This window comes from Betta splendens, chromosome 19, assembly GCF_900634795.4.
Source record: "Betta splendens chromosome 19, fBetSpl5.4, whole genome shotgun sequence".
NCBI lineage: Eukaryota > Metazoa > Chordata > Actinopteri > Anabantiformes > Osphronemidae > Betta > Betta splendens.
Window position 1 is genome coordinate 10622423 of NC_040898.2, and position 22682 is coordinate 10645104.

Below are 22682 nucleotides of genomic sequence, written 5' to 3' on the forward strand. Positions count from 1 at the left end.
ACAATAACCCTTTGGTCTGATGAGTTCTCAATTAAAAGCGGGGAGCAATTTGCTTTAATGGCTTCACATTCAGGACTGGAGCAATCTCTGTGGTGGCCCATTGTTGGTCCCGTCAGCGGGGGGCCTTCGCCGCCACATAAAAGCCTATTTCTGATGTTCATTCATGAGGGATTATTTCACAACTCATCCGAACGATGACTCACGGCCTGGCATGTGATCCAGATCATGAAAACACGGTCCGATCGGCGCGGCCGCGCCAAAAGAAAAATTGCAGAATTATTAATGCTCAGCTTTATCGCCGAACGGTTAAAGTAGGCGACAATTAAAAGAAAACGCGAGTGGAGCCTAAAGCTGGAATCCCACTCATCCGCCTGAGCCCCCACAGCACTTCACACTTACATTAATTGCATTGTTGCTTGCATTCCACCAGCAACAAGCAGGTCAGGGAGGAAGGAATCCCCTTTTCTCTTGCGTGGGGGTCACGGGAGGGGGGCAAACACAATGGAGTGACGCCGGCCGGCGACACGCAGCTGCACAGACTCAGTCATGCCGCGAAAACAGCGGTTTTCAAGCAGATTCTCCCCTTCGCACTCTGACCACATGTGAGAATGAGGCCCAGCATCATAAACCATAAAACTGTGGGTGATTAAACGAAGCTGCCGCGGCGACGGCCGCGCTAACTTCACTCCGAGCAATGAGGACGCAAAGAAGGCCTCCCTCTCTTTAGGCGACGGGGGTCGGGGAAGAAAAGACGCGTCATATGACTACAATGGAGCCGCATTCCTCGACCTGGTCACGGCGAGCAGAAACAAACGTTGGCAAACACGTACAGAACGACGGAGACTGGGCTCCAATCTTCAGTAAACAGACGGATGGAATCTCTGCCCGCAGCCAGATATGTATTCATGTGAACATTAATAAATGTCTAGGTTGGTTCACTGTGTGGTGGATGGGCCCCCACATGACAGGGGCCCTGGTTATGTTGTTAATTAGCCATGGTCACAGAATGGGTGTGATGATGAAAGGGTTGGAGCTGCTCGAGCTCGGCCTCAATAAGCAGATGGGGTTTTTTTATTATTAAAGATCTAACCCGCTGGACTGAATGTGCTGCATAGGAATGGCCGCTGTTAATCCAGGCATGGGGACACACTCTGGATGAAGGAGGAGACTCGGCTACTGGCAGCGGGGCTCCGGTTCCGCGGAGCGTGCGGCCCTGCGAGCACAACAGTCTTTTCATGCGAGCGACCTGTGGAACATATGGCTTTGATTAGAGGGGCGGGGCAGAGAGAGAGAGAGAGAGAGAGAGAGAGAGAGAGAGGCCAGTGGAAACAGCTCAGGAAGAGAGAGGCTTTATATGTGGGAGTGTGTGTGTGTGTGTGTGTGTGTGTGTGTGTGTGTGTGTGTGTGTGTGTGTGTGTGTGTGTGTGTGTGTGTGTGTGTGTTTAATCTGTTAATGTGTGCATCAGCGAAACAACAGGGAGAGAGGCTCAATAAGGGTTACTGCTTTTTCACAGTGCATCAGTGTGTGTGTGTGTGTGTGTGTGTGTGTGTGTGTGTGTGTGTGTGTGTGTGTGTGTGTGTGTGTGTCAATCACACAACTTACAGTGCCGCTTAACTACGATCATGTCAATATCATCCACTTGGAGCTGCTGGTAATAGACGCACCAGTAGCACAAGGCCTAAATGAAGCCAAGGCGCTCCTCGCATCCTTCCTTCTCCAGATTTAACCCGTAAACATGTACTTCAAGCTCCATTTTAGTCCTTAGGGAGACACACAGTAAAGTATCCAACGTGCCATTGGTCGACCTAAATCCTGTGTTTTTGACCGTCACATGTTATTACTTGGTAAGTATTTGGATTCCTCAGCCTCCTTTTTGGAGCCTTGGCCTGTGCGTCCTAGGGGACGTTGTCTTTAGCAAAATGTCTATTTTTGTGGTTGTCTCACTCCCACTCCTGCAACAGCCCAGATGTTAGCGTGACTCCTACAGTATGTTCTGACCCAACGGGGCTGAAAATGGGTTAAATCTCACTATGACTGGCTTTTAATGATGATCAAAACGCACCTTAAACAGCTTCTGTTCCATCAGCATGTTCCAGCAGGTGGTGGTGGTCTGTGGATCCTAATGGAGCCCAGTTCCTGGGTTGCTCCAGTATTTGAGCCATGTTAATCATATTTAAACGTTTTAATTCCACTCACACGCTCCAATGCGGCCTGTGCAGCTTTTATCATCTGTAACAGTGTTTTTACAAGTGGGCCCCTGCTTGTCTGGGATGCACAGCAGCATGAGGGCACCTCCCCTCCCGGTACAGGAGCAACACATTCCTGCCACGGTGGACGAAAACACAACTCTGCCTGCAAACACTCGCGTTTCAAAGCCTTCGCGATTCATGGGTTCAGGTCACACGCAGCTTTTTGGGCGAGAAGCGTTCGCCGCGCAGATACTTTAGGCCCGTTTCAGCAGCAGCAGCAGCTTTCGTGTTTACGTTACAAAGATTATGGTCAATTGTGGCAGCAAAACGCGTCCCCGGGGTCCGATCCTGGGAGAGCTCTGAGTCTGGAGTCTGCAGCTGGCACAGTGACACAGAAACACAGACAAGAGCAGGTTTGGGAAACAACAAGTCCAACCAGTCTCCCAGTCGGGTCTGACTCAAGGCTTCACCACACCTGATCTGCAACTGCTGTCTCTCAGTCAAACGTGAGCGCCTGAACACACCAGCGTGTGTTGGTTGATTTCTTATTGGATTTACCTTTAGCATCACTGCTTGTTATTATTATTTTATTCTGTTAGTGCGTCTCATACTATCACAGGGGCTGCGTTTGACCTGGATTTGATGCATCTAATTGCCCGATTATTGACATTTGGGAATGATATATACATAATATATTGCCTTTACTCCAATTGCAGCCACGCTGCAGCATCAGAGGGTCGCAGTCACCTGTCATGGTAATAAACCTCAACCTTTAGGGGTGAAAGCAAGGCTGTGACTTGTTTTGGCCCAATGGAGTCAAACTCCACAAAGTTCACAACCTGCGCCGATGCCCGAGCGGCGTTTTCCGCAGAGGAGCCCATTACGCGTCCGTCCGGGTCGAAACGAGCCAGAACAACGCTTTCCAGTAACACGTTCACTTCTGAGACGCTTAAACATCCTTTCTCGGGGTCTTTTTCCCCATTTTATTGGCCGGTGTCACCGGCAGCGCGTCTGCACGCGAACCCCTAACAAACAAACAAACGCATCCACGCGGACCGAGGAGCGGGCACCTGGTGACGTGGTGGCGCAAACTTACCGACCGCAGCCGTCAGATCCGCTCAGCAGCGTCCGCACTCTGTCAGGCGTCCAGTTAACACATGCTCGGCGCGGTTCGCGTTCACTCCCTTCATACAGCGGCAGTTGACGCGAAACCACTTTCTACTCTGTGCTGCATTCACGCGCTCCTCGGATTTTTGGCAACGGAACTCATCAACTATTTTCGGAAGTTTTGTTGGCATTGTGAATTAAGTGAACTGTTAGACATAAAGGCATTATCACAGGGATGTAGATGAGAGCTGTTTTAAACTGATGTTTGAAGAAAAGTATTAATTTAAATCAGTTACAGACCCTAATTAACAATTTCCCAAAATAGTTGCATTTATAGTTTTCCAGTAAAACAAAAAATAATAATTTGTAGTTGTTGTAGTTGCAATTATCCTCAAATAAACAATATAAAAGTATAGGTATTTAAGTATAATGAGCTGAATAGCCTGTCTTTTTTCTTTGTGTCAAGTGTTTTATAGTGGAAGTCTAATTGAACAATCTCCCACACTCGCAAAGGCAGCATCTGCCCTGGCAGGAGCAGGGACAGGAGGACAATAACTGCGGCTCTGATCGCTGTGTGTCTGTGTGTGTATGTGTCACTTCAATGGAATGTCTTTGCACCAGCCTCTCACCAAAGCAATCCCTGTACAATGTTTCCTTCGGTGCTTTAAAATAATGTGGGTTAATTGCAGAAATAATTAGTTCAAATTCTCCTGCATAACTGCAATTCGTTATTATAGTCTATACAAATAACAATTATTATTATTATATTCAAAGATTCGCCAAGTTTGCAATCGTGCAGTTTCTCCGCCCGTGAACGCACCAGCGCTCCGCCCCGCTCGGCGGCAGCACGTGCTCGAGGACACCCCCATTCAGTTTCACTGCCTGTAACAGCATTTTATTTCAACTTGGAAAATAATAGGGTCGTTTTCCAGGCCCCCCCTCCACTGATGGGAAGTCTTATGCGATCCAGCAGGAATGCGCGGCCCTTTCAGCTCATCCACATCTCCTCCACCCAGGAGCGCGCAAACCTTTGGGAATCCCCGGCTCCGCGATAAAAAGAAGGGAGCGATGGGGTGGAGAAGGCTGACGTGCCCCACGCGCTGACTGACACGTTCACGTCGTTCACTCATCATTCCGACTAACAACGCCGTCATGACTGTTGCAGTCTATATGAGGAAGCTGCGTGGATGACATTTCTACTATAAAGCTGATTTACACGTACACAACCTGCAGCTACAATGTCCCCACTTTGCCTTCATCAGCAGTGTAAGTTTAGGCTGCAAGGGTTAAATATGTTGATCGAATGGTCCAAATAGAGGCAAAACACTTCAATAATTAAACGAGGGTTAATGCAGGAGTCAGTCAGACATAACTTTTGCTCCTCCACTCGTCATTGGGCGCAACGGCTCTGCTTTTTACCATCCCTCATAAATAATTAGGAACATTCGAGGCTAATGTGTCTCCTGCCTCCCAGGAGTGAGATGGGAGATGTTGCCAAGCAGACCACAACCGTTTAAGAGATTTAGCCCACTTCTACTAAAGCAAACTAAAACAGGCTAAACTCGAGTAAAGTGTCCTCCTTTCAGAGAGTTATGTCTTTTAGACTCTTCTTTTTTCCACATCCATCTGCCAACGTGATGTTTTGACTTCATTAGCCTGAAAAGACTGTGTTTGTTAATGAAAAACCTTCTTCTGCACGTTTAAATAAAATACTCATACAAAGCTCTAGATATAATCGATCTACATTATTTATTTAAACAAATCAGATAAACAGGTCTCGTGTCCTGGCAGCGTAGTTCAAGGCCGCTCAGACGGACGTGTTTTATGATCTAGCGCCACCTTGTGTCTATTTCAATTCCTGCAGCTGATTTTATTGATTTGATGAATTTGCATCGTTTCTTTATAGTTGTACATTTATCTGCATGTAGAGTTGGTGATGTTGCGCTTTTTTTTGATCCACAGATCGGTTGTGTTTACAGAATGCAATCAAATTCAGATTCTTTGGGTAAACACTGATAAATCCTGAACGGAGTAACTTACTATGTAGACCTCCATTCATTTCTATTTATCTTCAACATTTTGAGGAAATTGTTAGATAAGTTGTGGAAATTTGAATGACCTACTTTGTCAAGGGGACTCACACCAGGTTGCAGCTACAGTATTTAGAAATAGTACACATCCCTTTGAACTTTCTACGTGACTTACTCGAAAACAGTATCTAGGTTCAAGTGCAACTGAGCAGATGACATCAGTAGCGAGGAACTAGATTCCAACAAGAAAATATTTGTCTGAACCAACAGGCCAGTCAGGGCCGTGATACAGTGTGGGTGTGAAAATTCGCTGATACTCTGTATCAAGGATGTATCCATTGCACAATAAATGCAGTTATAAAGGAAGCTCCCTATCTGGCAGCACACAGTGTGAATGTGCAAACACACGGGAGGACAAATTAGCAGGTAGGATTGGTCAAGGTTTCAAAAACAACACGTTTGGACAGATTAGGGGTTTGGTCCTCTCACACGCGTGGATCTTATTTTATTGTGCAGAGATACAGTGAAAACATGAAGACTGTGATTCTCACTCTTCTGGTGCTGATGGTTGTCAAACATAGTAAGTATTTAGATTTGTGTATTTGTTTTTATATCATCCTATACCATAATTCTCATAATGTAATTGACTATAACAACTATTTTTGCATGTTTCTTTAATTTATACACACAGGGCAATTTTCATGTTTCATTTCATGTTTCAGGTGAAGGTTTGAAGTGTTTTTGCCAAGGCACTCGAATCTGTTCAAATCCTATAGAGACCTGTACGGGTTCAGCTGATGTCTGTGGTACCGTCATGGTCATCGTTGGACCTAGTAAGTACACGTGCCAGTTCTTCTCAGTCTCAGTCTCAGGCTTAATGAGACTGGGACCAATCTGATAATGTCTTCTGTCACGTTTCACAGAGCCGTCCCATTTTAGAAGATGCATGTCATCAAGGGACTGCAACGGTATGAATTTTGCAGGCGTTTCATCTTGCTACAGCTGTGGGTTCGATCTGTGCAACGGTCCAACGGGGGTCATGTTGCAGATCTACAAATAAATAACCCAGCTTTGTGTCGTGTGTACTGAAAATTAATCAGTGAATTATTGTTGAATTTTAATGAACAGCTTAATATAGATGAACTGCTTATAACAAAACAGAAGTCTAAAAGGAAGCTACAGAACGTATGTAATGCTATTGTGCTATATTTTGTATTTCTTCTACCTTTTGTCTTCACCCTGTACTAAACACAGTAAAGAGGAACAATGTTGATGCTACGTACATTTAACCAGGCGGGGTAGAGATCATATCTGTAGTTGTTGTGTTGTAAAGTAACATGAAAAGCATTAGACAGTCCTGTTTGTTCTAATATGTATATAAATATAAAATCAGTTTGTCATACGATGAACCTTTAAACATAATGTCTATGATAACTGTTTTTACTCACTTTAGAATGAAACTTTCTTCAGTTTGTAGTCTAAAATACGTACATGGTTCTAATAATTATAAATGATGTTTAAAATGCTGCTTTAACCCTTAAAAGCAATATGTTGATTAGCCCGGTTCACCTGTATATTGAAGCCACCTTGTCTATAACAGACTCTATATCATCTCCATGAGGACTGGTGGAAAACGTAATACATAGCATCACATACAGTATGATAAATATGTGATTACAAGTTAAGCAGCCTGTATTTTCCCAGGACGTATGTGAGACAAAAACAGATGGCAACTTAAAGGTTAATGGTATACTCCAAGTTGCATAACATAACTAAATAAAAGGAAGCCACCAAGCTGGCAACACACACCTGAAGTAGCGGCAGAAAGGTATTCGACCAGGTGAGATGTTGTACTTTTTTATTTGTGGGAATTATCTGAAATAGGTTCTTTGATAATTATTAGTTGGTAAAATTGTTTTGGATTTCCATATTAGAAGAGATACTGCACACAAAACGAGCGCATATAACATATGTGATAATAAGTAAATAAAAGTAAATAAATATGTTGCTGGTAGAAAACTTTAAATTTAAAAATTATGTTTAAAAACAGAACAGGTACAGAAACAAAGAAATAAATGAATGGACCTAAATCGATGTTTCAACTGCTACATGAGGTGTAGTATTTAGTACAGCTCAAAAAAGTTTCCAAACTATAAATATGTACAGAAAGTTTAGAGAGGAAAGCACACACATGGTCATTCATATAATCAGTATTGTTCTGTACCGTCATCTCTAGTGGCATTCAAAATCTAAAATTCTAATTTAATGCCCACTTGCTGAGTCGGCGATGCTCCTGTAGGTGTGTGCAGGATGAAAGACACTGACCCACGCTCATTTCCTCATACAGAGACCTGTGGAGCAGTGACGCTGTGAAAACATGAGGGCTGCGGTTCTTGCTCTGTTAGTGGTGCTGGCTGTGAGCCAGAGTGAGTAAACCCACAGTTTACAGTAGACCCTGATTCATGCTGTGCGCGTTTAATTGAATCGTACTGAAACATGATTCTGACACAACTGCACAGGTGAAGGTTTGAAGTGCCACTGTGGGGGCAATCGCTCCTGTGCCAACCGGGTCGAGACCTGCATTAGTTCACACGTCTGTGGGAGCCTCATTATTTATGTTGGATCGCGTAAGTATAAGTGTATTGTTTAGCAAGATGTTCTTTATGTTCACTGATAACAGTGTTTCTTCTTGTTGCCACAGGGCCCACCTACTCCAGAGGTTGCATGTCACCAAGTGACTGTGCCATTTTGAATCACCCAGGCATTTCTTCTTGCCGCAGCTGCCGTTTTGATTTGTGTAACCAATAAATCAACATCATTGGCACATCTTCAAATGAATCTGTTACAGTTTCATGTACCATGTATTCTTTTGATGAATTATTAATAAAAGAAATTTGAATCCATGGTCCCTTTTTACTTTCCAGACACTCACAGAAGCAAAAATGAGGGTGCACAAAAACATTCTCAACATTATTACGCCATTAATTAAATACAGTCAAGATGAACATGATGTGATTGTTTATTAGAATGAATTGACTTAGAAACAGAAAGCGCACTCCTTGTTGCAGCAGGACTGACATATGTAGAAGGGGGAAGTTTTGAAGGGGAGGAAATCAGATCAGACAGTGATAAAGTGATCTTGTCTGACACCTGTGATACAGTTTCCTGTAAGTTGGTGAAACCAGTCTGGCACCAAGGTGCTCCTTTCCCAAAAGTAATAAAGGCAACATTATCCTATGAAACATTAATTTTTTATTACTGTATCTTTTTGAGACAGTGCCCTGAAGTCTTACTTGCTGCCTTAATAGCACACCTGCACCAGACATTGATGAATGTCACAGGGATGCTGTACTGCAGAAAAACAGCATTTGAGCTGTGGAAGACATAGCTTGTACACAAGTTATAACAAACTAAATAAACTAAGAGCTAACCTGTAAAAATGTTTAAAGGACTATACCACCAGATGTGGTAAATACTATAAAATTACAAGTCCTATTAGAGTATTTCTACTATAATTTCACCTCATTTATTTATCAGATTAAGTTAGTAAATGTGTTTAAATATGTTTTGCAGATTTAAACTATTAGTACAATTTAATGAACTAATAAATAATGCATTGTTATTGATTAACCACCTATTAATACATAATTTGTTTAACTTTTGAGGAACTAAGCAAAGAGCCATGGGGAGTGGGGTGCTTTCTTATGACGTCATACGCTTCGTTTCTTTGATTGGTTGGAGTCTGCATCACATGATACACGGATCGAGGAAGTGATTTGGTTACACAAGGCGGAAGCTTCTCTTTTTCTGAATCTGAGAGTGTTGTGGAGAGAAAGGGAGAAAACACAGTAAAGAGGAACAATCTTGTTACTACGCACACTTCATTAGGCGGGGTGGAAATCATATCTGTCGCTGGTAAGAACTCTAACGTGTTATTTGCTTCCTTTTAGTAATTTTCCATGTTAGCCAACGCTAGCATTGCTTATTAGCATTAGCCTTGGAGCTAACTAACTGTTGGTTTTGTTTTTGTCTGGTTATTGGTTAAGAGTTGGGATCAGTGTGTTTTTTTACGGGTCTTTTGGGGCCTTGCTGTAGTTGTTGTGTTCTAAAGTAACATGAAAAGCATTAGGCTGTCCTGTTTACTCTAATCTGTGAGAGTATACAACAGAACAACTTATGTCTGCTTTAAAATCAGTTTGTGATATGATGAACCTTTAAACATCATCTCTGTGATAACTGTTTCACTCCCTTTACTGATTTACCTTTAGAATCAAACTTTCTTTAGTTTGTAGTCTAAAAATATGTACGTGGTTCTAATAATTATAAGGACTGCACTTTTTGATGTTTAAAATGCAGCTTTAACTCAAAAGCAATATGTTGATCAGAGTTTTTAAGTAAACTGAGTCCTTCTAGCTCACTCAGACCAATGTGGCTTCTCCCTCCAGGAGTTTCATAAGCAGTTACGCTCACCATCAGTGCCTGTGGGTCCAGACTCAGCTCTTGCCATTAGCCCGGTTCACCTGTATTTTGAGGCCACCTAGTCTACAACAGACTCTATATCGGTCAATGGCTGGACGCGGTGGAGGAGCGACGAGGCCTAATGGTGCCGCAGCAGCAAACAAAATCTGCCAGTTCAAACTGGTGTTGCTGGGGGAGTCAGCAGTCGGCAAGTCCAGCTTAGTGCTGCGCTTTGTCAAAGGCCAGTTTCATGAGTTTCAGGAGAGCACAATTGGAGGTACGACTAAAAAAAAAGAAGTTGAATACATGAATACATTTCAAAGCAATTATGGTATAGTATGATGCATGTTATCAATACACTGATGAATGTTTTTCTTGATCTTTTCAGCTGCATTTCTCACTCAGACTGTTTGTTTGGATGAGACCACTGTGAAGTTTGAGATCTGGGACACAGCAGGTCAAGAGCGCTACCACAGCCTGGCTCCAATGTATTACAGAGGAGCACAAGCAGCCATTGTGGTTTATGACATCACCAATGCAGTAAGTTTCACCTGCAGGTGACAATACAGGACAGTCTTATTAATCAGCTAGTGTTGTTGTTGGAGAAATGGTCTATAATATTTTCTGTGTTTGCTTTTGTTAAATTCACTGTCAGTGATCAAAAGCTAAATGTCATATGGTAATGAGTTGGGTTTTTCTTAGTCATGTTTTTTTTATTATAGTATAGTTATAGCCACACTGTGTTAATGAGGTGACGCATTTGGTTGAAGATTGTTATTTTTGACAGAAAGAAAGAGAAAGAAATTCACCAAGAATAAATATGGTTCTCAAGTCAACAGTTTATCTGAGAACCGCTTGAATAAAGTTTGTTCCTGCAATAGGATACCTTTGAAAGAGCAAAAAACTGGGTGAAGGAGCTGCAGAGACAAGCCAGTCCCAACATCGTGATCGCTCTGGCAGGAAACAAGGCAGACATTGCAAACAAGAGAGCTGTAGAGCTTCAGGTATAGGATTATTATTACTTTGTCTTAAATTTATTATATTAGTGTATTGAGCCTGAACTAATAATGTCCAATATTTTTCACCAAGGGAGCACAAGCATATGCTGATGACAACAGTCTACTTTTCATGGAGACATCAGCCAAGACTGCAATGAATGTCAATGAAATTTTCATGGCTATTGGTAAGTGGTCATTATCAGACATATTTCCATCCCAGCTACTCCAACATAAATGTTCGTCTACCTAGTTGTGATACAACATTTTGTCTGTCTGTGTTTGTACCTGTAGCTAAGAAACTACCGAAGAACGATGCTCAGGGTGGAGCTGGACAAGGGGGGCGGACTAGGACAGGCGTGGATCTACAACAGGCTGCTCCTCAGAGCCGCAGCAGCCAGTGCTGTGGTGGCAATTAGCAAGTACAAAACAACGAACTTAGTGAGCGAGCCATGAACATTGTTTTAAGGACAGCATGTAGCTAACACCCAGAGAGGCAGGAAAGGCAGAGCCACTCGCCACCCCTGCACTTTAACTGAGGTTACAGATGAGATTATCTGGATCTGCTTTGATTTAAGGAACATTTTAACAAGAATCATAAGCTAGAGGGAATTACCAAAATCTCTCACTACTTCTGTCTTTCCGCCGTGTATCTACCTCCCTGTTCGTCTTCAACTGTCTCCACCTGATTGAAGTCTGTCTTAACGAATCCCTAAGTGTTTTTATGTTTCTTGTTTTGGTGTGCGTACAGTAAACTTTACTTCATTTCCTTCTACATTTATCACCATTCTGACAATAATCTTTTTGTCCTGTTGCAGTTTACATGGCATTCTGTTTTCTTTATGAACCTGGGTATGATACAGTTAGAAGGAATGCTCAGACCTAATAAAGCAAGTCATAATTAATAGGCTAAACATCTGAAGGGTTTCTGAACTGTGCAACAAAAGCTGTTGTATGGCTTCATTGTATATTCATACCTGTAACACAAGTGTTGTTAGCCTTTTTTAAAAGAAACACGAGAATAACTTGTAAATCTTTAAAGAAATAAATAACGAGATTAATTTTGTTTTAGTTAGCACATGCAGGGTGGTTTCTTTCTCCTAATTTTAATCTGTGAGTGCTGTTAGGCTGCCTGGTTTTGTAGGTGCAGATCACTCTGAGTTGATAAAAGAAAAACATCCAGTACACCCTTGGCCCTGCAAACAAAATGTTTGACCTCTGACCTTTTTTCGGGTCAGAGATTACAGTATATACTTTGACAGTATACACACGCTACAGTCTTCCTTGCACTCAGTCATGATTCACGTCATGGTTTTCGTTGCTTAGAGGGAAGGTGGTATGTAAACCCTAAATATTTTATTTTGCAACACGTATTTGTTTTATCATTATGTGCCTGTTTGTCTGTCTCTAGTGTCAGTGTATTGGCCAGAGAAATGCACCCACAACACTTGAGTCTGACTTCCAGCAAGAGGCCCTCAAAAACGAGTAGAGGTGTGTGTATATGTGGGAAATAATCAGAAATGTTACACTTTTTAGGCCACTAGATGGCAGCATCACTTCATCATGCAGCATCATTTTATTGCTCAATTAAAGCAGTTTTTAAAGCAAACATATCAGTGTGGAATTTTGTGGTAGAGCTTAGTAAAATTAGCAGGTTCCCACGACGGGCACATAAAATCAAATTAGATCCCCTGGCTAAGCTGGGAAGGCATAAAGAGTAACAGCACTGATGTGGTTTGACAATTTATGTTTGGCTGTTTGTTAATGCAGAGGATCGCTTATTATTGGAACAAAGTCAAAGTCGGATCCAATGCAACAGATGTGACCTAAGTTTGTTTCTGAAGTAGGATGAGAATTTGACTAGGTCAGTTTGAACAAACTGACACTGCTGACTTTTTATGGGCTACAGCTGAATGCAAAAACTGAAGCTAATCTCTCTTGTAATACGGTGTTTATTTCATTGACTCTGATCCCACAAGAGGCAATGAAATAAACACAGTGGTTACAGTCTAATGCATTTTTAAAAATGTGTCTAAAAGTCCCAAAAATAAAGAACTCTAAATGTAAATATAAGCCTAAACACTTGTACACTGGGTGTGGTGTAGGGTCCTTTGTGTTTCTGATGTCTGGGCCTCCACTGCTTTTAAAGCCATTTGAACACACACTCTTTCAAAACACCGTTGCGGCTGCACCGTTCACAGTAAATGATTTCTCATTTGTTGAGCTGTCAGTCAAGATGTCAAAAAAGAAACTCATTTTATACTTGGCCTATACTTGGTGAATAATAATGGGGTGAGAGCTGGACTGAAATTGACTGTTTAGAGAGGGAGATTTACACAATAAAGGGAAATGTGGCCTGAAAACAAACTCGTCACACGCTGTTTACCAATCACATTATGTTCCAGTGATATCTGTGGTCTCTTGTATTAAATAAAACAGGTAATTTGGCTAAGACCTCATTTGGAAAAGCCCCTGCCGTCATAACAACGGGATTTTAGCAGTGTTACTGTGTTTCTGCTTGAGAAACCTATTTTCCAGCCCAGGTCCTGTTCAAAGCAAAAGGAAACCAACGCTTCTGAACGTTGACTCTGATGGATTTACTCCATTTTCCTGGACAGAAAGAAATGCCATTTAATACCAAGGGCACAGGGACATGGTATCTGGATTTCATTCTGCAGTTGGAGATTTCTGCTGATAGTGATGTGGTGCAGTAATTGTCTCTTATCTAAAATGAAACATTGACTCTGTGGCCGCTGGATGGGAAGCTGCGAGCGAAAGACCCAGATTAGCCTGTTTTTTTCTATTCTTGAGCAAAAGGGTCAAAAACATAAAGCTTGTCGTAACATTTAGCTCAACATTATTCGTACCAGTTCTCATTACCAGCATATATTGTCGCTCAAAAGCTATGGGGTACTTTAAAAGCTCCACACAGCAAACATCAAAGTTAAAAGTGAAGAACAGATCTGCAGCTTAAAACTTTATTATTAATTTTTAAAACTTTTTTAGTCCAAAATGTTTCCACAAACACAAACGCATACAAACTGTTGTTCCATTCATTACTAATTAGAGGCATAAATGATTACACTCTGTGTTGCAGCTACTGATAACTATAAGCCACATAGCATCAGAAGTTGGTCATTGAAGCCTCAAAGCAGTTATTATCAAGCTCCAGCTCTCAACGCTGCTATTCTTCTCCTCCACATTCTCACTCTGTCTCTTTAAGTGGACCACTCGCGTCCTTCGGCCGCCGTCTCAATCAAACCGCAAAGTCGAAAAGCAAAGTGACTACGTTGCGTTTATTTTATCTTTTTTTTTTTTTGGTACGTTGCCATAGAGACCAGGTTAAACTGAAATGTGCAACTCTGAGGGAGCAGCCGGGTTCAGAGGAATAAAAATGCCCTTTAATGAAAGCACTCAAGATGATGATGGAGCCGAGCGCTGGTATTAACTCTGCTAGGAACATGTTGATTGGTCTCGAGATTCATGGAAAATCAGCGGAGGGGGATTCTACTACTGCAGCCGTGTCTCTGTTGTGTGTCCAGACACATGGGAGTCCCGAGGAGACATCTTACAGCCTCATCTCCATCCCGCACTTATTTTTAGGGCGGCAGCCTGAGGGTCAAGCATGGTGTGAAAGGACTTCAATGAGAAGGACATAGCTCAGAATCCAAGTATGTTTCCAGCGTGCATCCATCACCGTCTGCCTGACAGCTGACGCGAGAGCCCACCGCCGCGCGGGCCGCGCCGCACGCTAGCATGCGCCCGCGCCGCAGGACCCCTGCGTTGGACCGCAGGCATGCGCTTTTGAGCACGGCCCAACAATGTTAATGAAGGGGTACAAAGGGGGTGGGATCGGGGGACAAACGGGAGCTAAAGGTGGAGGGGATTTGACGTGTCAACATTTTCCTTTGACCTCTCCGCCAGTTCATCGAGCTCCAAGAGGCTGTGAAGTAGAAGCAGCATTTTAATAGAGCTGTTGATGCTGTAAAGACGTCCTGCAGAGACGTTAAGTGATGTCATGCAAAAATGCCCTTTCACAAAATAAGGGTGTTTTTACTGTAGCAACTCCTAAGTCCAGCACACAGTTTACTGGCATGTTATGAATTATGGGAAATGTAGGACTTATTGCATTAATCTCTTTATAGTCTACAGGACACATATGAGCTGATAAATTGCAAATATTTTATTGTTTTTTGTCATGTTATTTTTCTTTTTTTTTTGTGTTCTTGAATTTCTGTCAAAACAAAAACAAAATACATACAGCTGGAAGCTTTCGTTACAACTGGTTTTATGAAAAAAGAATACGCACAAACGAGCAGAGGAGAGGGAGAAAAGCCTTCGCCCTCAGCTGCTGTCTGTGAAGGAAGGCTCTCAATTGTTACGGTCACGCTGGTTTTCACCGTCCTGGCACATTTCACACGGGAGGAAGCAAACGCTGCTCCGTCCATCTCCACCTCAAACACGTTCTTCTTGAAACGCTATTTACTTAAACAACGATAAAATAAATAAAATAAAACATAGCGGAGGCCTCAGTTTGCTCGTCTTCTAATTTTGAGTCTTACCGTGCACTTTATCCTCTGTTTCCCCCCCTCTTTCACCGACTCCCTCGCTCTCATCCTCGCGCGCTCCGATTCCGTATCTCCGTTGCGCAGCCGGCAGCGGCACAGCGCGCGCTTGGGTGCGCGCGCGCGCACGCATTACCCGCGTGGTTTATCTTGGCTGGCTCGCGGGACTGGAACTCCTGCAGCCGAGCTCGCGCTCTAATCGGCGACAGCTGGAGATGGACAGCAGCAGCGAAGGAGCCGCGAAACCGTCCGACGCAGGTAGGGAAACCTCTGGTTTTTACACGCCGGGGCGGCTCGTGTGCCATTTTGGACACTCGCGTGGACTTGTGTCGGCTGCGTCTGTGTTGTGCCCGCGCGTCCTGACGTGCGGAAGCACTTCTTATGGCAAAAGCTGTCACAAATTAGGTCTGGCAAATCACAAAAAAATGACAAATCACTTTAATATCCGCCCTTGGCACAGTGTCTGTACGCGTCTTACATTTCCAACAGCAGCGTTATATTTCATATACTCCGCTGCAGCCTGTAATGTTGTACTTGACTGCTGTGAAATAGTGGTTTTACCGTTGAGAGCAACTTGTAAATGTGTGTCTTCCATTAAGTAAAGCATATTTGAATACGATCTAAATGTAAGTGTACCAATGTGCTGTAAAAACGTGACCAAGACTGGTCAGCTCGTTGCTACTTGGCAGCCATAATTTTTTTTTTTTTTCATTTTTTTTTCTCAGGAAATTCTGAGCTTATTTTAACTATTTTAATATCTGGAATGGTCATTTATTTTTTTCTCATTATTAGTATTCATTTAAATCATTTATCCTCAACCCCTGATGACAGGCAGGCTGTGATCGCTTTCACGTTCCCATTTACGTTTTATACTGTACGTGTGTGATATGAAACAAAAGACGTCACTGTAGAATTTTACCATTGACCAAGTAGTTTTGCTGTGTTTATAGTTACTGATCTGTTTTTAGTATTCATTGCTTATATGAGCAGGTCATCTCGGCCTTTTAGGAACCTACATAAAACCTGGATGTGTCTGTGAAATGAGGCAGTGCCTCATAGAGTAATTGTTTTATGTTTCCAAGAATATCCTCACATGGATATATTGTTTAATAATTAGCAGACAATATTTAAATACTATAATAAATGGACCTAAACTTAATATAACATAGGTGGGACCTGCACTATTGACGTCGCTGTGACTTCCTAAGCTGCTTCCAGCAGGTTCCAGCTAAACGCCCAGCACTGGCCACATCATCATCATCATCTCCTGCATCCTCTTTAAATGACCTTGCTCGCCCCTGTCCCCCTCTGCGTCAGCTAAAAATCCTCAATGGCTCCAAATGACACGCGTTCGCCTGCCGAGCGACCGCCGCCCCGCAGAAGACGTGTTCTTTCTGCACGCGAGCCGTCGTTTCTGCTGTGAACAAAAGGTCCTTGATTCATCGAATCCCGCGCCTCCTACTGCCCACTCCCCAGAGCGATGCTGTAATTTTCACCATAGCTGCATGTGGCTGGGAGAGTGGTTCTGTTATCCCTTAGGTATATACATCTGGGACACCAGCTTCAAAAACAAAGGCAAGGCTATTTATTATTATTTTATTTATCAACTCGGTGGGCATTGAAAGTTAAAATGACAACAGTGTTACAGAGACAAAACTATAACAGCCTTTAAAAAGAGATTCTTACATCATAATAACAATCTTAGTGACTTGGAATATGAAAATGTCCATGGTTCCATCAGACTAGTGCTAAGAGCAAAATGGTCTGATGTCTGGCTCATCACATCACATCTAGTGCTTCCCTTTTTAACATTATATACAGAGGCAACCAACAGTGGTTTAGACCTAATGTCATCATGTTTTTCTCGTGTCTTTAAGAGCGAAAGCAAAGTGGCAATATCAGCGTAGGTATCCATCACATCTGACGCTGCTTCTCTGCGACTGTGAAAAATATTGTATGATTTTTATTTGTCTTTCCTCTTGTTTTGTTTCCTAATGAAGGAACATTGTGAACAGCTATGGAGCACTGAGCCACAGACATAGAGGCTCAAACTGGTTTTGGATTCTGATGTTAGTGATTAGACTCTATTTAGGGAATATAATCTCTTTTATTTAGCTCTGGTTTGGTGAAAGTAGTATTTTCATGTCACTAGTTACTGCAATTATTATTTTTGATGGTTTGAGAAACCTTCAAAAAGCTTTAGAATTTTCTTTTTGTATAGTGCTTGATCATTGTGGATTTATCTCCAGTGCTTTGTGGACAAAAACATTCTGAGAGCATTTCTCATCCAGTCAAAGGAGAGCTTTCTAGAAATGATCCAAGGTTAAATGGCCATCCATTATGATTCAGCCACTCCCAATATTATAATACTGAAATAACAAAACTAGGTTTGTCATGCAGCAATAGGTCACATTCTAATATGACTTCTATCCCAAAATGTGGTGTCAACTGAGTGACCAGCCTATTCTTTTCTCACTCTTTAACTTTCTCCCCCACCTCAGAGCGGGCTCCTCTATACTTTGGCATTTGGCTTCTGCCGTCTGTCTCAGTAAAAACCATCAGCTGTGAAATTGAGAATAATCATGTGGAACGAGATTGGGATGGGAGCAGCTTGAGCCCCAGCCTTTCACTGTCAATGGACTGCTGATAAAATCCACCAAGGATAGAACAATCGCCCATAAAACATCTTTTGTTGACTTGAGTACAATAACTTTTTACTGTCTGCGTTTAGCAGTTTAACAGAGTCTCTTTCACTAAGATTATAAAATATATATATATATATATATATATAAACAAACAAACTCAATGTATAAGAAAATAGAATAAAGACTCAGAACATCACTGCAGTTGCTGCACTTTGTCTCAAATATCAAACCAGATTTTTTTGGGTGGGGCAGAATAGACTGAGCGGAAACTGCTGCCATTTATTAATGCTTTACTTTGACTTAAATCAAGTATATTTTGTATTAATTGATGTATCATTTGGCCTTAAACCTCAACAGAATTGTGAAATCTCACTAGCTCCAGAGATATTGAAATTAAAATGATATACAGCTTAGAAAAGCAACAAAGCCCATGCCTAGATCCATAAAATGCATGAAAATGGCTCATACACTGCTCAGCGTAGAGAACAGAACAGAAAGAGGACAAATAATATAGGGGAGAGAAAAAGGGCGCCTGTAATCATAGCTGCTAAACCAACACATTTACTGTAATACCCTGCTAATATATTAACGCGCATTATTTCTCCAGATGCCTGATATTAGTGGTGGAAAGGTGAAACTAAATATTTAGCCATAACAATTTTCTAATGTGACCCCAAAAATCCTCAGCTTTGATGAATGAATGAAATGGTCCGTGGGTGAGGTCCTGCTCAGAGGAAGCTTTTCTCCAGCAAATTGTGTGCAGCCTACACCTTATCACAACAGACCGCTCCTCCTCAAACCTCCCCCTCCGAGCCGGCCTCCGGCCCCCAGACACCCTGAAATGGAGTCCCGCGTAAGTCTCCCATCAAAGACGTAATGACTCTGGGGCTGTGTCATTACAAGCCAGATGTCCGTCTCCTTCAAACAGCGGCGGCTTAAACCTGGTGCCGGACTGATAACGGTGATCTGTGTTGGGCTGCTCGGAGGTGACGACGGGTCATTACCGCCAGTGAACCGCCACCACACCTCTGTTAGCGACAGGCCAGCTCGGAAAAAACAATCCTTCAATTTGGAGGATGCCGGAATGGGGACGAGCTGGCCAACGCTGCGCTGTAATCAGCTGAAATCAGGCGAGAGATGGCTTTTTGATGGAGCCGAATGTTTGGGTACACCTGCACTAGGTACTTTTCACAGCCTAGACATCAGTGCACTGATGGCGTGAGTCATCCTCCCCGAGTCTGGCCTTTTCTGGAAGCTTTTGGACTCTTGAAGGAATCTATAGACGCAGCCACACAGGACGTGGCTGTTAGGAAACACGCGCTGGAATACAGGGACCCTCTCAAGGCAGAAATGTAACACATACAGACGCCTTCTCCTCCCTCACACATAACAAGCCGACTCGGTAAAAAGGGCCTCCTGTCATCATGTCATGTAATATCAGCTCACAAGGTGCTAAAGTATACACTACTATATACACATAGCACAGAGAGTGCCTTCATTTCTGCTTCTTTTTTTTTTTTTAGTGAATGTGAGCATCGCCTCTACAGCCCCACGCATGCAGCTGCCTCAGTGTTTGTTCCCACACCCTTCATGTACGTCACATTAAACATCCACTGTTAGTTTGGCTTAAACGTAGACGCTCTCGGCGGCTTCTTGACGTCTGCCGAACCCGTGTCCTCTGTAGAACGTACCGGCTCCGATAGCGGCTCTTTGTGCGTCGGCCCTATGGACAGATGCCTTGCGGTCGGTGTGGGAAGCTAGCATTTAGCACGGTCCATTACCTCTGGGTTCCCCTGTGGTTGGATTGCAGGTACACATTCAACGCAGGCAGCTGCAGCGTGGCTCTGTGATTTGTGCCCCATTTCACCCTCGGTGTGTAAATTTTTAATTTTGAAACGGTTGAGACGAGATGCAAAATGAGATCTGTCAGATCTGTGATGCTGATTCAAACCAGTGATTGGTTCCTGTCGTCGCAGCTTGTTGTGTTTGTGTTTACGAGTACAGGGGGTCAGTTACTAGAGATTCAGTCACAAAGTTCAGCTGCTGCTATTTACTTCTATTTTCCCTGTATTTCATGGATTGAATAACTTTGCTTTGAGCCTAATTTGACATGTACCCCCAGCCCCCCCTTCCCCCCAACACTTTGGTTTCGCTCTCAGTGCCTCCATTATATTGTGGTATATTCTCTGTAATGGCTGAACACAAAAGACCGTTCAAGGAGGCCAAATTAAATGGTTGTTAATTGAAGGAGCCATTATGTTGTGGCTCTGCTGCTTCAAACATGAGTGAGTCACTGGTGCTGGTGGTGAAGCCTCAGGACTAGTAACAAGTAATAATCATCCATTATTCTCAGGCATCTGGCTGACATGGTTTGGAGAATTGCGTATTTTCAAGTTCTTGGGGACTCCTACTGTTATGACTGATTAACAAGGCTGGAATGTCTTGACTGTTGTTCTCCTACTGTACCTCCCTCCCTACCCTATTACAGGAAATACTACGTGTGTCGTCTGTAGCACAGGCTGTGAATTTCTTGGAGATGTTTCAGCTCCATCGTAACTACATCTGTTATTAGCTTATTAGGAAATGGTTTAAACTGGTTTGTTATCCGGGTGCCTCTCACCCTATACCACCCTAAAGAAGCACGGTGATAATCAAGGCAATTAAACCTATTTTACCGAGGGAGTGCAGCTAATTAAAAGTCAATCCAATTTAGCCTGTCAGGTGTCCAATATGAATCAGCACAGATAAGCGTGTCGATGATAGACGGCTTGGGAGACGTGTGCGAGAAAGAGCACCGATCTTATCTGCAGTCATCTGCCAACGTTGGGGCGACTCATTCCACAAATTGAACATCATTGAATTTTTTCACCATGTGATTTGATACCTCGGTGATTCTCATTGAAGTGAAAAGCAATTAAATCCAAAGGCTGTTTAGGTAATTACGGATGCAGATCGCTACCAAGTATAGCAGCACATTGATCTTTTAGAGCTGCAGCTGTGGCTCAGTTTGGTGGAGCCATCGCCTCTTCTTTGTGTTTCTATTCAGATTTTGACAAATTAACTAATAACAGATTCACACTTTATGGCGTCATATATAAATTCAAGTTTTTTGTAGGGCTCTTTGTGTTTTGGTAATTGATTAATGGAGTCATTTATTTTAAATTAAATATCTCTGATGTGCTGATTTACTGCTGCTCTGCTTAGATGTTGAAAAACCTTTATGGACTTTTCTAAAAACGTGATGAACCAAATTGACTAAATCATTTATTAATTATCTAAGTGTGTAATAATTTAGATTATAATAAATGGTTATGCATCCGTATTGGGCACATGATGTATTCATATACTGAAGACATCTACATTTAGTGTCTTCTCATCATCCATTGTTCATCCTCTTCACTCTGTTCCATCCATATAAAGCTACACAGGGCCCTCACCATCCACTTCACACAATGTATATTTATCAGCTGAAGGGCCAGACATGTCATAGACAAATGACATTGAAAAGCACCCTGAACACATCTCTTAGTCATCGTCATTAGTCATCCTTGCCTCCATGCGTCCCTCCTCCCACCTCCTGCCATCGCTCCACATGGAAAGCAGACGTTTTGCCTCCAAATGGAAGCATTTTCTACTTGGCACGTCGTCATCTATCATAAACATGTTTAGCATTTCGCTGAAGTCCTAGAAAGTTTGAGAATGCAACTTGGAACCGCAGCTAAACAGCCCACCTCTTGCCCAGTCACAGCTGGATCTGATTGACTAAGGATTCCCCTGAAACCTGACTGGACAAACTTTTCACAAAGACACAGAATCTACTTCCTCCCTGAGTCGTGTGCGATTAAATAAACAGCATAAAGGTGTCTGCTGTTTATTTAATCAATCTGTGAAAATGCCCACTGCTTAACATGATGATCTGTGGTTGGTTCATATCGTTACGGTGAAGCCTCTAGGTTATTGTTGTCCTCCAAAAACCACAGCGGACCAACGAGTGAGACGCGTTATTGAGCTTTACACCAGTCAGACATTTTGTGGATGTACAGTGGAGAAACCATGAAAACATGGAAGCTGGCTTTTCCCCAACACTCTGCTCACACATTTTTTTGGCATGGCTTACTCATGCTAATTCCTCACATGTTAAATTTAAGCTAAAACTATTAAAAGGAATTCAGGTCAAGTGTTGTTTTGAGGGTGGAAGGGAGGATGGGAAGGATTATAGCTGACTGCGGGCTGATCAATGCGCCAACCCACACCTCACTGTCAGGAAAAGGAGAAGAAACTCCATCATCCCACAGAATCCATCCCATTAGAATCAGCACTGTCTAATGCGTGAATACTTTTGAAAGGAGTCACATTAAAGCATATTCTGGCATATGGTTTTTACGGTTGAGTTGGAGAGTAGAGTAGTTCCAAATGGAGTTTTCTTTATTTACCCTTTTGCTGATAGTGCTGTTTTCTGAGTTTCAGCCCCACACTGCTGTCGTTGATGCTCGGGCCACGCAGCAGCCTCAGGGCTCTCCCAGATGGCCCGCGACAGATGCCCACACTGGCTGCTGCCCTTGGTTGGACCGCAGACCCTCAAAAAAAATCTCCGACCCGAGTTCCCAACAAATGTCCCAGATTTTCCATTTCTCCGGCCCCAATATGCTCGTCTACTTTCTATTCTGTAGACGATTCTGTCCTGTCTTACTT

At 42.8% G+C, this 22682-nt stretch overlaps 3 protein-coding genes and 1 long non-coding RNA gene across 8 annotated transcripts in view; 2 read left to right on the forward strand and 2 right to left on the reverse strand.

Annotated features, from left to right (window-relative positions):
* The window catches only part of plce1 (phospholipase C, epsilon 1), a 39605-nt gene extending 36182 nt beyond the window's left edge, over window positions 1-3423 (reverse strand). For all 4 annotated transcript variants that reach the window (XM_029135461.3, XM_029135459.3, XM_041068649.2 and 1 more), the window contains exon 1: window positions 3287-3423. The gene's annotated coding sequence lies outside the window, so the exon portion shown is untranslated. The remainder of the gene's footprint in view (window positions 1-3286) is intronic.
* A 5658-nt stretch (window positions 3424-9081) lies between these two features.
* Window positions 9082-12389, forward strand: LOC114845616 (ras-related protein Rab-5C-like). The gene is made up of 6 exons (XM_029133832.2): window positions 9082-9242; window positions 9773-10062; window positions 10174-10325; window positions 10667-10789; window positions 10875-10968; window positions 11075-12389. The coding sequence occupies exons 2-6, from the start codon at window positions 9894-9896 to the stop codon at window positions 11197-11199; spliced, it is 663 nt and encodes a 220-aa protein (XP_028989665.1). The 5' UTR covers window positions 9082-9242; window positions 9773-9893; the 3' UTR covers window positions 11200-12389.
* Window positions 12390-13744: 1355 nt separating this feature from the next.
* LOC121201841 (uncharacterized) lies at window positions 13745-15226 on the reverse strand. The gene is made up of 2 exons (XR_005897001.2): window positions 15090-15226; window positions 13745-14723 (listed from the first exon to the last, which is right to left on the reverse strand). It is a non-coding gene; the product is annotated as an uncharacterized LOC121201841 (long non-coding RNA).
* A 243-nt stretch (window positions 15227-15469) lies between these two features.
* LOC114845615 (zinc finger protein 385C-like) overlaps window positions 15470-22682 on the forward strand; it is a 29594-nt gene continuing 22381 nt past the window's right edge. For both annotated transcript variants that reach the window (XM_029133828.3, XM_029133829.3), the window contains exon 1: window positions 15470-15603. In XM_029133828.3, coding sequence (XP_028989661.1) covers window positions 15561-15603 — 43 coding nt within the window. In that variant the 5' untranslated portion in view covers window positions 15470-15560. The remainder of the gene's footprint in view (window positions 15604-22682) is intronic.

Coding starts and splice junctions, on each gene's coding strand:
- LOC114845616 (XM_029133832.2), top strand. CDS start 9,894: ATGGCTGGACGCGGTGGAGGAGCGACGAGGCCTAATGGTGCCGCAGCA. Junction 10,790..10,874: donor AGAGAGCTGTAGAGCTTCAG/GTATAGGATTAT, acceptor TTTTTCACCAAG/GGAGCACAAGCATATGCTGA. Junction 10,969..11,074: donor TGAAATTTTCATGGCTATTG/GTAAGTGGTCAT, acceptor TTGTACCTGTAG/CTAAGAAACTACCGAAGAAC.